This window comes from Pelophylax lessonae, assembly GCF_965119305.1.
Source record: "Pelophylax lessonae genome assembly, chromosome: 13".
Taxonomy (NCBI): domain Eukaryota; kingdom Metazoa; phylum Chordata; class Amphibia; order Anura; family Ranidae; genus Pelophylax; species Pelophylax lessonae.
In genome coordinates this window covers 43,746,191-43,763,886 of record NC_138780.1, presented here as the reverse complement: position 1 = coordinate 43,763,886, position 17,696 = coordinate 43,746,191, and the positions used below count along the sequence as shown (strand labels likewise).

The following is a 17,696-nucleotide window of genomic DNA, read 5'->3' as shown; positions in this document are numbered from 1 at the left end:
CTGAAAAAGTATAAAATTCAAAAAGTATATATAATTATATTGTAAGATAGATAAATTAAGTCTTCCCACAAAATATAGCAGGGGGAGAAAAAGTAGAAGGATTTTTCCATACATTGTACAAGATTGCCCAAACTTCGCCCTAGACCACAAACCTAGCCACCAATAAGGGATAACTCCTGGACCTAAAGGTAAGTAAAGGCAAAAAAATGTACATAGAAAAAAGGGTGGTAATCCCAAACAAGGGACCAAATCAGCCCACAATCAGTGGAAGTGACCAGATAGGTAGATGTGTCTCAAATGCGTCACCCCTGATTTCAGTGCTACAGTGAGCCTTTAAGTACCCCCCATCATGTCGTGCAATCCCACCGATGCGTGTAAACCAACCTGAGCTGGTCAATGACATCACCGGAAGCGGCGTCAATGGCACCCTGCATGGTGTGCGTTCCAAAGAGACACACGTTGTGCACCGTGATGGTGGTGAGTACTTAAAAGGCTCACTGTAGCACTGAAATCAGGGCGATTTCATTTTTCATTTATCTAAGGTAATTTTGCCTATATAATCATATTACTTTGATACATACCCCTTTTTCTCTCATAGGATTGTAATAACTATACCTATACATATATTCTTTTACCTTATGATAGTGTAAACCCTTATCGGTGTCTTTGGCCTCATTTATTCCTTGTGTCCACCCAATGCCAATTCCTTGCCTTGTGTTTTTTTAAGAAGGTTGGTCCAATATTGGAATCATATATGTATATATGCATCTTTTGTATATTTGTTGTAATGATTGTTTTATGCATGTACAGCAGTATATTATTCACTAATATTGTTCTTTTTTGTTTATTTTAAGAATAATATTGTCTGCATCTGGTCCTGATGAAGCTTACTGCGACACGGTTAACCTTTGAGCAGACGTGTTCTCATATCCACGCATTGCTTGATATGTATTTCTGTGTTTATACATGCCCATTTATTTGGTCATGATTATTTATACATATATGGGATGACTTATGCCCCGTACACACGTACCGATTGTCGGCCGTAAATCTTCGGCAGACGACCGATCGGCCGATTGTAGGCTAGTTAATATGATGCTTCCAACAGCCGACAGCGCATTTTCGGCCGAACAGAATCTGTCGTGCAAGCATTAAAATTTTTGTTGGCCAACACCAGAACGGCCGATTGTTCGCCAGTCAGTACAGATTTCGGCCGACAGACAGCAGATTTGCAAGACTGGGCATGCTCAGAAAAGAAAAAAGACAAGGAAAGTTAACCATCACATGACATCACTTCTGCAGTCGGCTGTTGTTGGCCGACAAAATTCGTGTGCAGTCTTTTGCAGTTTTCAACAGACACGACAGCCCTGGACAAAAGACGGTCGATCGGTCAGCCGACGATCGGTACGTGTGTACGGGGCTTAAGACCCCCTTTTGTTTGGTCATGTTCATCAACTTTTATGAACAAATGATTTTAACTTTGAATTCAATAAATGCTTCTTTTATATAAATTTGTGTCCAAGTCTATCTTATGATGTGCCCTTAAAGTCCACCAATGTGTTCAGTTGTTTCTCACAACTGGGTTTTTTGTTTATAAAGCAGATGTAGCCACCCCACAACATCCTTTCTTTGCACATTTGTCTGCAGACAAGTACCCCTGCAATCTGTATGGAAGCAGTGGTATCTCTGCAGAGGTCAGGCATAGCCTATGCTGAACCATAGCTAGAACTCTCCAGTGAACAAAGCTCACCCTCCCTACAGATTGGAGAGGAATAGTTCTGATGTACAGGGGGTGTCAGAAAAGTGAACAGCAGTAACATGAATTAGAGCTGCAGTATGAAAATACAAAAATGAGAAGCCTGAAGACCCATTGGAGGAAACTAACCATGCGCAATATCCTGCATTTCAAAGTAATGTTCTTCAAGAAGAGCACTACACAGAAATAAAGGTTCTCATTAGACCACTCATTGAAAAACAAGTTATTTTAAAAATGTATTGTGTGAAATTACACATACTGTAAATCTCTTATTTTTAATTCCTATCATCCCCTGCATACCAACTGATACTTCACATCAGGCTGACCGTGGGAGTGTCTGCACTGGATGCTAAAGTTGTAAAGATTGAAGCCATGGTTATTAGTACACATCATATCTCTTGTCTTTTTCTTGCCTGCAGCTCTGGTAGTGTCCTATTTCTGTATACAAATAGAACACTACCAGAGCTGCAGGCAAGAAAAAGACAAGAGATATGATGTGTACTAATAACCATGGCTTCAATCTTTACAACTTTAGCATCCAGTGCAGACACTCCCACGGTCAGCCGTTGTAAAGATTGAAGCCATGGTTATTAGTACACATATCTCTTGTCTTTTTCTTGCCTGCAGCTCTGGTAGTGTCCTATTTCTAATAGCAAAAGCACACAAAAATCAGGCATGTGTCAGCAGTGCTTGGTATGACTTGCTGGTGACAATGTTTTATTTTCTGTATGGAGTGTTCAAAGCATCCAGAAGGATTTTTATGTATTTAACTAAAAAAATAAGTTACATTGTAACTACAGATATGGAACAATAATACAATATATTTTTCCAGAAATACCTGTCAATGGAAAAAGACCCGTCTTCCTTCTCGCACACCTTGTTACAAGATATTGAGGATCGGGGAAGAGAAGCTGTGATTGGACTCTGGGAATGTCTCTATGCACTACAGAAAGATCATCCCCATCCTAATTTATTGGCGGTTCTGGATGAGATCACACAGAGAGGTAACAGGACTTTTACATATGTTCATTTAACTGAGAAGTTTTTTCTCAGTTCAGTTCTCAGAGGAAAATTATCTCCTCTGCAGCCGGTTTATAAAGCCAAGTACTTCAGTTCTCACAGGGAGAACAGAGAAGAAGTTTTTCCTCTGAAAACGGCTGAGATCCATGCAACAGTGGGTGGGATGCCTGTAATCTCCTGAGATATTGTGAAATTACAGTGTAGCACTGCTCCCTTGAGTGCGGCTGGATTTCTCACCTTTTCGAATCCCCCTGGGTTACCGATAGCAACTGCATGCAAATTCTTAACACTTTACTCTCCGGCTCAGTCAATGAACAGTCTAGGGGTTTTGGTTGTTTTTATTATTAATAGGGATGGGAGGGATACTCCAGAGCTTGAACTATTCTCAATGCTGAGGACTTCTATCTGAGGATTAGTGATGAGCCGAACACCCCCCCCCCCCCCCCGGTTTGGTTTGCACCAGAACACCGCGAACAGAGGAAAAGTTTGTTTGAATAAACAAACCCCATTGAAGTCTATAGAATTGGAATCTCGAAAATCAAACAACCTTATTTTGAAGGCTTAATGCAAGTTATTGCCCCAAAAAAGTGTATGGGGGTCCGGGTACTGACCTGGGGAACATGTAGCAATGAAAAAAAGTTTTTAAAAACTATTGTTTTTAAAGGAGCAGTGATTTACTTATTTTAATGAGGCATAATGTGAAACTATACAAATTAAAAATTCCTTCAAATATCGGGCCTGGGGGGTCCCCTGAATGTGCCAGGAAAGTAGTGCATCTCTACGATGTATGTAGCCTGCTGCAGCAATAATGACATTTCTAAAGCAAAAAATGTCATATACAAATATACATACAAATTTCAAATCACATTTACTTGTCATACAGGTGCAGAAAAATTGGGCCTTGGTTGTTGGTGGTGGCTGAACACCATAACCTCTCGCAGTTACTCTTGCCGGGCGCAGGAATGGGCCCTGCTGCTTAAAATTCCATACAAATTTGAAATCGCATGCACTTGTCATACAGGTTCCAAAAATTGGGCCTTTGATGTTAGTGGTGCCGGAACACCGTAACCAACCCCTCACAGTTACTCTTGCTGGGCGCAGGAATGGGACCTGCTGGTAAGAATTCCATACAAATTTGAAATTGCATGAGCTATACAGGTGCCAAAAATTGGGCCTTTGGTGTTGTTGGTGCCTGAACATCGTAACCAAGCCCTCGCAGTTACTCTTGGTAGGTGCAGGAACGGGACCTACTGGTAAGAATTCCATACAAATGTGAAATTGCATGTGCTATACAGGTGCCAGAAATTGGGCCTTCACTGTTGGTGGTGCCCGGTCACCATAACCAAGCCCTCGCAGATACTCTTGCTAGGTGCAGGAACGGGACCTGCTGGTAAAAAATCCATACAAATTTGAGATTGTATGTACTTCTCATACAGGTGCAAAAATATTGGGCCTTTGGTGTTGTTGGTGCCTGCTGTTAAAAATGGCATACGATATTTAAATTGTATGCACCTGTCATACAAGTGCAGAAAAATTAGGCCTTGGGGGTTGGTAGATACCTAAACCAAAAACATTGTTGGAAACTAGCAAAATCAAGGTAGAGGAATAGGATAGGCAGCATATGCAGTCTTCAAGGGATGGCAGACCCCTAGCAAATTCAATCAGTTACATCAGCATCAGGGGCTTGACAGCTCTTGTTGATCCAGGACTGGTTCATTTTGATAAAAGTCAGCTGGTCAACAGAGTCTGTGGACAGACGCACTCTTTTGTCCGTCACAAAACCTCCAGCAGCACTGAACGTCCGTTTGGAAAGCAGGCTGGAAGGAGGACAGGCCAGTAGCCCGATTGCATATTGAGCAAGTTCTGGCCAGTGGTCCATCCTCAAGACCCAGTAACCCAGTGGATGCTCAGCTGGAATGGTCTCCAAGTCTGCTCTTGCGCCTAGATAATCATGCACCATATAATGGTGATGGTTGCTTAAACCTAACAGCCCTGGGTGCTGCTGAGAACAAAAGAACTGTTTAAAGGCATTGGTTAACCGGCCGCATTCTCGAACACTCATCCTTTGGCTGAACGATGCCTCAGAAAAACATACAGAGAATGTTGACCTCCCAGTATCTGGAAAGGTGGTACACAATTTTTTTTTCAAGGCATCCTCAAGATGTTTCATCCTCTGCTCTCTCTGCAAAGGCAGGATTAGCTCTGCAACTTTACCCTTGTAACGTGGATCAAGAAGGGTTGCCAACCAATCATTATCCCTCTCCTTGATAGCACAAATCCTTGGGTCCTTTTGTAGGCTTTGCAGAATCAGGGAGCTCATGCAACGTGAGTTGGAGGAGGCATGAGCTTCTGAGTCCTCTGGGTCACTAAGGATGACATTGTCAGCAGGGGCAACCTCTCCCCAACCACATACAACTCCTGAGGTTTCTGGGGAATCAAAACCATCCCTTAAAGACTCCTGTATGCTATCCTCTACATCCATGCTGCCGAAACACTCATCCTCCTCCTCCTCTTCCTCCTGTGGCCCTTCAGGAATGATATCTGCATAAAGGGGGCCTTGTGAAGAAAGGAAGTCCTCCTCTTCCTGCCGCTGTTCTGCCTCAAGTGCCCTGTCCATGATTGCACGGAGCCTGTGCTCCAGCAGGTAGACTAACAGGATAGTGTCACTAATGCATGCATCGACACCCAGCTCACCATCCTTGTGGCCTCCTCAAATGGTGACAGGACGATGCATGCATCCTTAATCAAAAGCCACTGGCGTGGCAAAAAAAAGCCAAGCTCCCCTAAATCTGTCCTTGTGCCATACTCGCACAGGTACTCAGTGATGGCCCTCTGCTGTGTGTGCAGCTGCTGCAGCATTGCCAACATTGAGTTACACCTGGTGGGCATGTCACAAATAAGGCGGTTGGTGGGCAGGTTGAATTCCCCTTGAATGTCAGATAAGCGAGCACTGGCATTGAAAGAAAAGTGGAAATGGCCACAGACTTTTCTGGCCTGCCTTAGGAGATCTTGGAAGCCCAGGTATCTGCTCAAGAAACGCTACACCACCAGATTCAGAACATGTGCCAAGCATGGAACATGTGTCAAGTGTCCCTGTCGGAGGGCGGAGAGAAGGTTGGTGCCATTGTCGCATACAGCCATTCCTGGCTCAAGCTGTCATGGCGTCAACCATCTCTAAGCCTGCCCCTGCAGAGCTGACAGAATCTCTGCACCAGTGTGACTCCTAGCCCCTAGACCAGGGGTGGGGAACCTACGGCCCGCGGGCCGTATGCGGCCTGCAAGCCATCTGATCCGGCCCTGCCATTGGTCTGCCACCGGAGGGGAAGTGGAGGGGGAGCGCCTCCTGATTACACACAGAGCGTGTTCCTCTGCTTACCCTACGTGGCCGCTGTCGTACGAAGTCACGCCTCCTACCTATGATAGACAGCACAGTGGTGAAGTCTATCATAGGAGTCGGTCCAGGAGGTGTGACTTCGTATAAGAGAGCACCCACACGGGGTAAGAAGAAGAACCCGCTCTGTGTGTAATCAGGAGGCGCTCTTATCCCCATGCGCTCTGCACTGATGGGGGCACTAATCACTCTGCATTGATTAGGGGCACTAATCACTCTGCATTAAATGGGACACTAATCACTCTGCATTAAATGGTGGCATGAATCACTCTGCATTAAGGGGGGCACTAATCAGTCTGCATTGATTGGGGCACTAATCAGTCTGCATTGATTGAGGCACTAATCAGTCTGCATTGATTGAGGCACTAATCAGTCTGCATTGATTGAGGCACTAATCAGTCTGCATTGATTGAGGCACTAATCAGTCTGCATTGATGGGGGCACTAATTACTCTGCATTGATTGGGGCACTAATCACTCTGCATTGATTGGGGCACTAATCACTCTGCATTAAGGGGGGCACTAATAACTCTGCATTGATTGGGGCACTAATCACTCTGCATTAAGGGGGGCAAACCTGGAAAACCAGTTTCGAGTAGCAACATCATCAATACCAGCTAACATCACACACCTCACCAAAGAGAAGCATTTGCAGCCATCACATTAGGGGGGAGTTAATTAAATGTTTGACCAAATATAACAGGCACATTTTTAAGTTGATAATTTTGTACCTGCCCCAAATGATTTTATAAATACCCAAATGGCCCTTAGGCAGACAAAAGGTTCCCCAACACTGCCCTAGACAGACCAACTGAAGCACAGCATGGCATCTTTTAGTCTGACTGCATGCGTAGCCCCTTAAACGCTTAGGGAGTACTGCTGCTTCAGAGGACAATTGAGCAGAAGAGGACATGGAGGAGGAGGTTGTGGAGTAGCCAGATGTGGCAGAACCAGCACCAGCTTTTTGGAGTCATGGTGGCAAAACAAGCTGCAACACTGAACCCTGTCCTGCATCCTTCCCAGCTGCCAGTAGAGTTACCCAGTGCACACATTCCACAAATTTGTGAAAGGGAGCCGAGTCTACCAGGTGAAAAAGGCAGCAACTGTAATGCTAGCATATTGACCAAGCTAGCATTAAGATGCTGAGCATGTGGATGGCTGGGAAAGTATTTCTTTCTACGGTTCAAAAACTGGGGTAGGGAAATTTGCCATCTGCTCAAATCAAGCGGTGGTGTACTGCTAGCAGATTGGGTGCAAGTCTCTGTGCCACTCATTGCTATACCATCATCCCTCTCAATGCTTGCATTTGAGAAGGCATGAGGTATAGTAGGGTTAGAGATCACAGATCAGTAGAAAGGTGATGTATGCTTGTTTTAATCTGGTGCCTCTTTCAGGTGCTGTTGTCAACAGACTGTATGGCAGGTCGTTATATGCCTCGTGGCGCCCAAGCGGCTGGTGTTCTGGCCATGCTTGATCCACTTTAGACAAATGTTGCAAATAGCAATGCTGAAGTCTACTGCACAGGTTCTGAAAAAAGCCCACACTAATGAACTTTTGTGAGTCTGCGGGGAGTCTGCAGCACCCTGCACCTGTAGAGCTCTGTGTTGTGACGCAATAGGTTGGCTACTGCTATGGCAGCCCCTGGAGCACATCCTGCCTCGTTGGAGTTGTGTGTCCTCCTCATCCTCCTTCTCCTCCTCTATCCTGTCATGCACCCAAGTACAATCATTGACCTCATCATCCCCTCCCTCCTCATCACTGGAGCAAACTTGGCAATATGCTTCAGCTGTGGCAACATGACTGCTGGTTTCTTGTCCGTCATGGTCACCCCCTCTCTCTAGGCTCACTTTATTCCCTTCATCAACCTTCGAACCAACATCACAGCTTTCAAATTGCTGCGCATCCTCCAGCAGCATGTCACTGACACTATGATCGAATAGTTCAGGTGACTCCTCCGTGCATGATGGTGGGGCGACAGAAGGAGTAGGTGTGGAGAAGGAGTCTGTGGAACGGGCCGCTTTGGCAGCTGTGGTGGATGGCAAACCACTGTGAGCATGGGTTTTAGAGGACGGGGAGGATGAGAACGGTTTATTGATCCACTCCACCAACTCTTCCATATGCTGTGGCTGAATAGCACGGGCAGCACCAGAAATAAAGGACGGGCATGCCCCGCCTGCAGAGGATGCACTATGTCGACTGTGACCACCACTTTTCAAAATGGACAGAGAGGCTGCCCACTTTTCATGGCCTGTGAGCGTCGGCCTCTCCATTTCGGCCTTTTGGATATGATGTTGATACAGATCAATATAGGGTATATGCAACTGACCAATAGATACTCAATTACCTGATGATGTAATTAATAGCCCTATAGATGAGCTGTGGTGGTTATAGATGTACGCAAGTGACCGATTAACAATACTCTCACTGATATGATGTAATCGATAGCCCTATAGATGAGCTGTGCTGCTTATAGGATGTACGCAAACTCCAAAAAAAGGTACTCTCGTCCTGCCTCACATGCGTTCCTCTCTCTGTCTCCTCGCCCACACAATCACACTACACTCTGCAGCTGCGCAGGCAGCATTTATGTAGTGGGGGGCATGTACTTGGCCCCTGAGCCATGATTGGCTAAAGGCAGCCTGCCTTTAGTCCAATCATGGCAGAGATCATTTGATTGGCCAAAGCATAAGGTCAGGGTGCATTTTTTGGCCAATCACATAACGTGCTGCATGCGCGGCGCACGTGCAGTGCATTATGGGAATCTCGAATTTCCCACGAAGAAGCACATTTGTTCATCATTCGACGAACAATCGAACGACCGATGTTTGAGTCGAAGTTAGCTTCAACTCGAACTCGAAGCTCATCCCTACTGAGGATGCGGCTAGGCCGCAGTTTCACTTTGCAACTAGATGAATCTGAGGTAAAGTACTTGCTTAGCACTTATCTTCAGGGTACTCGCCTAGCACCCCCTTTCACTCCACCAGCTGACACCCGTCCTCTGACTACTCTACTCCGGAGAGGCCCCCTTCCTAGTCAGGCCCTTAGACACAATCCCCTGTACTCACAATACTGTTTTTCCAGGTTCTCCAGTGTCTCAACTCCTCTTAGTCATATCTTCTGGACCTCTGGGTTCAGCTCCTGCTCTCTGGCTCACCAGGCCGACTGCCTGTGACCACACACCAACTGCTGCAAAAGAGGAGGCAGCCGCCACCCTCCTTCCGGGACTCTGCTCACCAGCAAAGACCCCGATCACATGTGCTCCTGGCTTTTATACCACACCCCACAATGCACCGAGACAACCAGTCTGTGCCAATCTCTGGGGCTGTATCAAAGCCTTTGTGTCTATTGGCCAGGTTGCCTCCACTGTCCAATGTGCCTCCCCATTGGACCAGAGGGGACACTCCCCAAGACCAGATGAATCACACATTGAATACACTGAGCAGACCTAACTCACAGATCCTGCTCCCTGTTAAGCAGATAGAAATAAAGATTTCTCTATCGTTCATTGACAGGCACAGTCCTCTGATGCATATCAGTAGGCTAATACCACCCCCTACAGGAGTAGGACAATAGGCAGAAAAAATTTCTGGCTACGCCTATGGGCAGTCCCTGGGGCTATACCCTCTCTCTTCCTGCATAGGATGTCAGTTTCAATCTGCCTAGTCAGGAGTAAGGACCTAGTTCCTTGCTGGGATCTTTGGTCCTGGCATAGAAAAAAATTTTTTTATGTAGATATTTTTTAGCTAGTATTTTTTTCTCCGGATCGTTTTTCCTGTGAGATCTTCTAGCAATTATGCCGGGCTGGACGACAGGCTGGACCCCCATATCCAGTGGTCACCCCAGTCTGGCCAGCGAGCGCGTGCAAGTCTTAGCTCCGCACTGGGTCGGCTACGACATAGTCCCGCTGGACGGGGACTGGCCCCGCGAGTTAAGCGCCTCGCCAGGACGCACACGACAGGGTCTAGGCTGATGTCGCAGCGTTCCTATTTGGTCGACAGCCCCCCTACTCTGGTCCCATGGGGTCCTGTCATGAGATGGCACCTGCCTGTGTTCCCAGTATGGCGAGTAAACGCCCCTCCCCCCCATTCCCTGGCGGATTTTGGGGTGGATGCGGGCCCTCTCTCTGGGATGGTCGGACCCTCACACTCCAGGGTTCCCTCTGTCCTGTTGTGACCCACCCCTCCTTTCCACCCCCCTACCTACCCACACGTACCCCCCCTACCTGCCCCCCTACATGGGGGACTGTTCGGGCTTACCTGAAGCTGGGGCCTAGGGTGCAATCCGCATGTGGGGCCGGGGGGTGCACCACTGGTGATGCTTGGTCGTTGGGCGGGGGGGCCATGATCGTGCCCTCCAGGGCTGGGTGGTGTAGTAGGGCTTGTGGGGGGTCTACCTGGGGGTGGCCTGGTGCCGCGCTGGTGGTTTTGCTGGATAGGCCGTGGGTGTGCCTGGAGGAGTTTTTTCGGGGAAGGAGCACCTCTTTTCAGCCCGGTGTTCTATCAGAAAACCCTACTCTGTCAGAAATACCTACCCTCGTCACTTCCTGGGCTAGTTAGTCATTCATCAGATATAGAGATTATATATATATATATATATATATATATATATATATATATATATATATATATATATATATATATATATAGATATACATCTCTCTAAATGAAAGGATTAAAAAAAAAAATATATATATATATATATATATATATATATATATATATATATAGTAATGTTTGGGGGGGGATTGTGGCTCCACAGGACCGAGTGCAAAACCGTTAAACTTTAAACAAAAAGGCTTTTATTCAGTAGGTAACACAAAAATAAGGCTTCCAGCAGCACACAAGCACAAAATAAAGTCCGCTTATCTTCAGCACAAAGTAAAAGGAAAACACATACAGTTTGTAGTTGGGTCTTTGCCCCCAGGTTTAACAGTCCTTGTTAAGTCCTGTTTCATGCAGCCTCCAGCCAAACTCACAGCTCTCCAAAACAGGTGCATACACCAACTCCTCCTCACCACCACACCTATCACTACTTCCTGTCTTAAGAACTGCTTCCTGGAGGTTCTTAAAGCTGTGTGTACTGGAATCCTCATAGTCAGAGGTGGAGACCCCTTCCCACCCGAATATCGCTTCAGGGTCTCCAAAATCCCAGGTCCCAAATACTTCTCTATTAAACCAGAGAGAACTGCAAGTCAGTCCTCTCCTGTTTTAGGCTATTCCCGGGAATTCCTCACCCGTCCTGGGTAACCCCCTGAGTACTTCAACACTTCCCTTAAAGGGACCATAACCCAAAAATCGGTGCTATATAGCACCCGTCCAGAACCTAACCTTGGCGTCCTGTACATATCCCCCCCCCCGCCTCAATGCGGATGTGTTGGGAGGCACCATTTGACACCATGCAAAGGCATCAGCATTTTGATGTTGTCTCCCGGGTTTGTGCTCTACTATAAAATTGAACTCCTGGAAAAAAAGAAACCATCTTGTCACCCTGGCATTGGTGTGTTTATTCTGCCTCATCCAGGTTAGCGGAGCATGGTCTGACACCAAGCGGAACTTTCTGCCCAGGAGAAAATACCGTAGAGTCCAAGGCCCACTTAATGGCCAGACACTCCCGCTCCACCACATCGTATTTTATCTCTGCTGACGTCAGCTTCCTACTCAGGGAAACTACGGGTTCTCTTGAGAAAGGACTGCCCCCAACCCTTCACTTGAAGCATCTGTCTGCACTATGAAATCCCTAGCAAAGTCCGGAGCTACAAGTACCGGATGTTTGCACAACGCAGTCTTAAGCTTCCGAAAGGCCTCTTCGGCCTCAGAATTCCATTTTATCATGACTGACTTTTTGTCTTTCGTCGAGTCAGTCAACGGTGCAGCCACGGTGGCAAAGTTGGGCACAAACCTCCGGTAGTAGCCAACTATGCCGACTTGTTTTTTGGTTAAGGGATGGGGCCAGTCCTGTATGGCTTCTACCTTACTCCTTTGAGGCTTCACCAGCCCTCTACCCACAATGTACCCTAGGTACTTGGCTTCCTTCATCCCGATTGCACACTTCTCTGGGTTGATGGTGAATCCTGCTCTTCTCAAGGAGTCTACCACTGCCTTAACCCGGGGAAGATGAGACTCCCAATCCGCACTGAAGATGACTAGGTCATCTAGATAGACGGAAGCATATCGTAGATGTGGGCGAAAAGTTTTATCCATGGCCCGTTGGAATGTGGCGGGAGCTGAGTGAAGACCAAATGGCATCCTCTTGTACTGGAAGTGGCCTTCTGGGGTAGAAAAGGCTGTTTTATCCCTGGCCTTCTTAGTTAGGGGAATCTGCCAGTACCCTTTTGTAAAGTCCAGCGTGGTGATATACGCTCAATAAGCTCGTCCACACGAGGCATGGGATAAGCATCGAACTTGGGAGACTTCATTAAGTTTCCTAAAGTCATTACAGAAGCGAAGCGTGCCTTTGGGTTTAGGTACCAACACGATTGGACTCGACCACTCGCTCTGCGACTCTTCAATGACCCCAAGTTCAAGCATCCTTTTCACCTCCTCTGATACTGCCACCCTGTGAGCTTCTGGAATACGATAAGGCTTAAACCTGATTTTTACCTTGGGCTCGGTTACAATGTCATGCTCGATGACATTGGTGAGACCAGGCAACCCTGAAAACATGTCCCTATTTCTTTGCAGAAACTCTTTTGCTTGTTGGGATTGGGACCTCGACAGGGTAGCAGCAGCCTGCACCAGGTCAATCCCTGCAGTGTCCCCTGACTGGACACCTACCACAGCAGATACCTGCTCTCTGTCTTTCCATGATTTTAACAAATTTATGTAGTAGATCTGGTATGGTTTTCTTTTCCCGGGCTGGTGTACCTTGTAGTTCACCTCCCCCACTTTTTCTACTACCTCATATGGACCCTGCCATTTGGCCAAGAACTTGCTCTCCACTTTGGGTATGAGAACAGCCACCCGGTCCCCTATTTGAAACTGTCTGACTTTCGCCGTCCGGTTGTATACCCTTTTTTGGGCATCCTGAGCCTTCTGCAGGTGCTTCCTTACTAGTGGCATCACCTTAGCCACCCTCTCCCGCATTTGGGAGATATGTTCTACCACAGTTGTGTAGTGAGGACTCACTTTCCCAGGTTTCCTTTACCAGATCGAGCAACCCCCGGGGCCTTCGCCAAAACACTAGCTCAAATGGCGAGAAGCCAGTGGACGCTTGTGGAACCTCCCCGATGGCAAACAACAGGGAGGGGAGTAACATATCCCAATCCCTCCCTTCTTTCTGGACCACTCTTTTTAACATGGACTTTAAAGTTGTATTAAACCTTTCGACTAGGCCATCAGTCTGTGGCCGATAGACGGACGCCCGTAACTGCTTAATCTGAAATAGCTTGCACAAGTCCGCCATCACCTTTGACATGAAAGGGGTGCTCTGGTCCGTCAATATCTCTTTAGGGAACTCCATTCACGAAAACATTTGAAATAATTCCGGAGCAATGGCCTTAGAGGAAGTTTTCCTTAAAGGGACTGCTTCTAGATACCTAGTTGCATAATCTAGGATGACCAATATATATTGGTGCCCCCTTGCTGACTTCACCAGGGGACCTACGAGATCCATGGCAATCCGCTCAAATAGCACCGCAATGATTGGTAAGGGTACCAGGGGATTTCTGTAGTGGGATAATGGGGCAGTTAAACTGGCAAGTGGGACAAGATGCACAATATCTTTTAACCTCGGCCTTCACCCCTGGCCAGAAGAACCTTTGGTTATCCTGGCTTCTGTTTTTTCCGCCCCCAGGTGTCCTCCCAGTGCGTCGTTGTGGGCTAGGTCGAGGAGCATCCGCCTATATGGCTGGGAAACCAGCAACTGCTCTACAGTTTCCCCTCGGCTTTCAGACACTTGCTAAAACAAGTCCCCCTTCAACCCAAAATGAGGAAACCTTTGGTCTGCACCTGGCAGTTGTGGCACCCCATCAATAACGGAAACCTGCTCTCGAGCATTGACCAAGGTAGGGTCCCGCAATTGGGCGGTGCCAAACGCACCCCTGGATACATCCAGGCCTGGGTGCACCGGCCTTGAGGATGTTTCCCCTTCAACCTCCTCAACCGGGAACTTCAACGGGGAGAGTTCCTCGTCATCCTCCCCCAACATAACCTGTAATGGGGAGACTTCCCCCTCCTCAGAGGCCAGCTCAGCGTTTCCCCCCGGAGCATTATCACCATTCTTTATCAAGTCCCGTTCAGGGACAGGCATTTCCACATTAGAGAGGTGTATTGAGGGGATTTCAGGCACAGACCCCACAGACTCTGTCCTTTCGATGCCGCGTGTCCCCAGTCCTCTTAGCTGTCCAGGCAGATCACATTGTACCTGATTCCACAGTTCAAAAAACAGTGGACAGTCCCGCCCCGCCCCACTATGATGTCATGGATCAGGCTTCTTACCACCCCAACTTCTTGTGTCACTGAGGTATGGCCATAGGCAACGGTCACCGGCACCAGGGGGTACTCTCTGGTGTCCTCATGGATACACACTATCCGTAGAGTTTTGCTTACTGGGCCGAGACTCCCAATCACCCTGGCATGTACCAGTGTCATTATGCTACCGGAATCCAGTAGCGCCTTGGCCGAGCAGGTCCTCCACCACGGTGTACCTTTCGACCAACTCTACCAGCTGTTCAGCGGTTGCAGGGTCTCCATGGCTTACCCAGCACTGTAGATCCTCTGGCAGGGACCGCAAATACCAGTCCATCACCACTCGTTCTACCATTTGTGGGTCTGTTAACTTTTCTGGTAGCAGCCATTTTTTGACCAGCTGTACCAGTTTGTGCATTTGGGAACGGGGTGGCTGGCTAGGTTTGTACCTCCAGCGGTGCACCCGCTGAGCCCGGACAGCCGTGGTCACTCCCAGACGGGCCAGAATCTCCCCCTTCAGACGCTCATAGTCTCTGATGTGCTCTGATGGGAGGTCAAAGTAGGCCTATTGCGGGTCACCAGTGAGGAAAGGGGAAATAATGCCAGCCCATTGGTCACGGGGCCACCCCTCTATCTCTGCTATCCTCTCAAAGGTGGTGAGAAAAGCCTCCACGTCATCGCTGGGTGTCAGTTTTTGCAAAAAATGGCTGGCTCTCACAGACACCTGGTTGCCAGCGGCGATGACCAGTTGCTCTCGTCCCTGAGCCAGACGTTGTACTGCCTCCTGCAAGGCCACCACTTGTGCTTGCGTGAACTCCTGCTGGGCAGTAAACTGGGCGGGTAGCAACCGTGTGCTTTCCTGTTGTGCAGTTACAGCCTGTGCCAGGGCCTGCTGCTGCTGCCTCATGGCGACGGTTTGCCTCTGCTGAGGCTTGCTGCTGGGTCACGGTGGCATACGCCAAAGCTTTGATGACCTCCTCCATGCTTTTTCCTGCTGTTTGCAGTGTCTGAGCTGATTTCACCCAAGACATGCCATAAGTACATTGTCTCTTTAAATGTCAGTTTTAAGTTTTAAATGTCTTTTGCGGCTGCAAATGCACTCTGCCCGCATCCGAAACACCGGTTGTAATATTTGGGGGGATTGTGGCTCCTTAGGACCGAGTGCAAAACCGTTAAACTTTAACCACTTTAGAACCGCTCACAGTAATACTACTGCGGCAGAGTGGTTCGTTATCGTCCAGCGACGTAGTATTAACGTCGTTAGACACTCCCCCTTCTGGGCGGCGCTTGCGCGCCGCCGGAGGCTCGCTCCCGCTGTTTTCATTCACAGCGGGAGTCGGGCCAGGGGAGGAGCAGCGGCGATCGCCGCTGCTCTTACCCGATCGTCGGGGATCGAGTCTGGAGATCCGCCCGCTGTGTGTAAACACAGCGGGCGGATCTCCATAGTGACAGGGAGTGACAGATCGGACTGTTCAGCATAGCTGGACATCCGATCTGTCCATGACTCACACAGTCACCTCCCCCCCTACACGTCAGTAAGCACCAGGCATACATTAACCCCTCCCTCTCCAATAAAATTAACCCCTTCCCTGCCAGTGTCATTTTTACAGTAACAGTGCATATTTATAGCACTGATTACTGCAGTAATGTCACTGGTACCCCCAAAAGTGTCAAAAATGTCAGTCAAGGGTCCGATCTGTCCGCCGCAATGTCGCAGTCCCGAAAAAAAAAAAAAAAAAAAAAAAAAAAAAAAAATCGCAGATCGCCGCCATTACGCGTTAAAAAAAAACCACCAAAAATGACAGAAATCTTTCCCTTTGTTAGTAAACGCAATAACTTTTGCGCAAACCAATCAAAATACGCTTATTGCGATTTTTTTTACCAAACATATGTAGCATAAAACAAATTGGCCAAAAATTTTTAAAAAAATTGGTTTTTACATCTTTTTTGGGGGGAATTTCATATAAAAAAAATGTTAAAAATATTGTTATTTTTTCAAAATAAACGCTCTTTTTTTGTTTATAGCGCAAAAAGTAAAAATCGCACAGGTGATCAAATACCACCAAAAGAAAGCTCTGTTTGTGGGAAAAAAAGGACGTAAAAAATCCTCCGGTGGTAAAGTGGTTAAACAAAAAGGCTTTTATTCAGCAGGTAACACAAAAATAAGGCTTCCAGCAGCACACAAGCACAAAATGCAAAATAAAGTCCGCTTATCTTCAGCACAAAGTAAAAGGAAAACACATACAGTTTGTAGTTGGGTCTTCGCCCCCAGGTTTAACAGTCCTTGTTAAGTCCTGTTTCTTGCAGCCTCCAGCCAAACTCACAGCTCTCCAAAGCAGGTGCATACATCAACTCCTCCTCACCACCACACCTATCACTATGTCCTGTCTTATAAGAGCTGCTTCCTGGAGGTTCTTAACCCTGTGTGTGCTGGAATCCTCATAGTCAGAGGTGGAGACCCCTTCCCACCCGAATATCGCTTCAGGGTCTCCGAAATCCCGGGTCCCAAATACTTCTCTATTAAACCAGAGAGAACTGTGAGTCAGTGCTCTCCTGTTTCAGGCTATTCCCGGGAATTCCTCACCCGTCCTGGGTAACCCCCTGAGTACTTCAACACTTCCCTTAAAGGGACCATAACCCAAAAATCGGTGCTATATAGCACCCGTCCAGGACCCAACCTTGGCGTCCTGTACAATATATATATATATATATATATATATATATACATACACACACACACATTATATATATATATATATATATATACACAGCTGCAAGAAAAAAAGTACGTGTACCCTCTTTGGAATGATATGGATTTCTGCACAAATCGGTCATAAAATGTGATCTGATCATCATCATCTAAGTCACAACAATAGACTATCACAGTCTGCTTAAACTAATAACACTCAAAGAATGAAATGTTGCCATGTTTTTATTGAAAACACCATGTAAACATTCACAGTGCAGGTGGAAAAAGTATGTGAACCGTTGAAATTAATAACTGGCAGCAATAACTTCAACCAAAGGTTTCCTGTAGTTGCAGATCAGACGTGCACAACGGTCAGGAGTAATTCTTGACCATTCCTCTTTAACCACTTTAATACAGGGCAGTTAAACACCTTCCC

General features: G+C 47.1%; 1 protein-coding gene across 2 annotated transcripts in view; it reads left to right on the top strand.

The window, feature by feature from the left end:
• LOC309569625 (NACHT, LRR and PYD domains-containing protein 3-like) overlaps positions 1–17,696 on the top strand; it is a 540,899-nt gene that overhangs the window by 42,781 nt on the left and 480,422 nt on the right. For both annotated transcript variants that reach the window (XM_082275519.1, XM_082275518.1), the window contains exon 2: positions 2,589–2,760. In XM_082275519.1, coding sequence (XP_082131645.1) covers positions 2,589–2,760 — 172 coding nt within the window. The remainder of the gene's footprint in view (positions 1–2,588; positions 2,761–17,696) is intronic.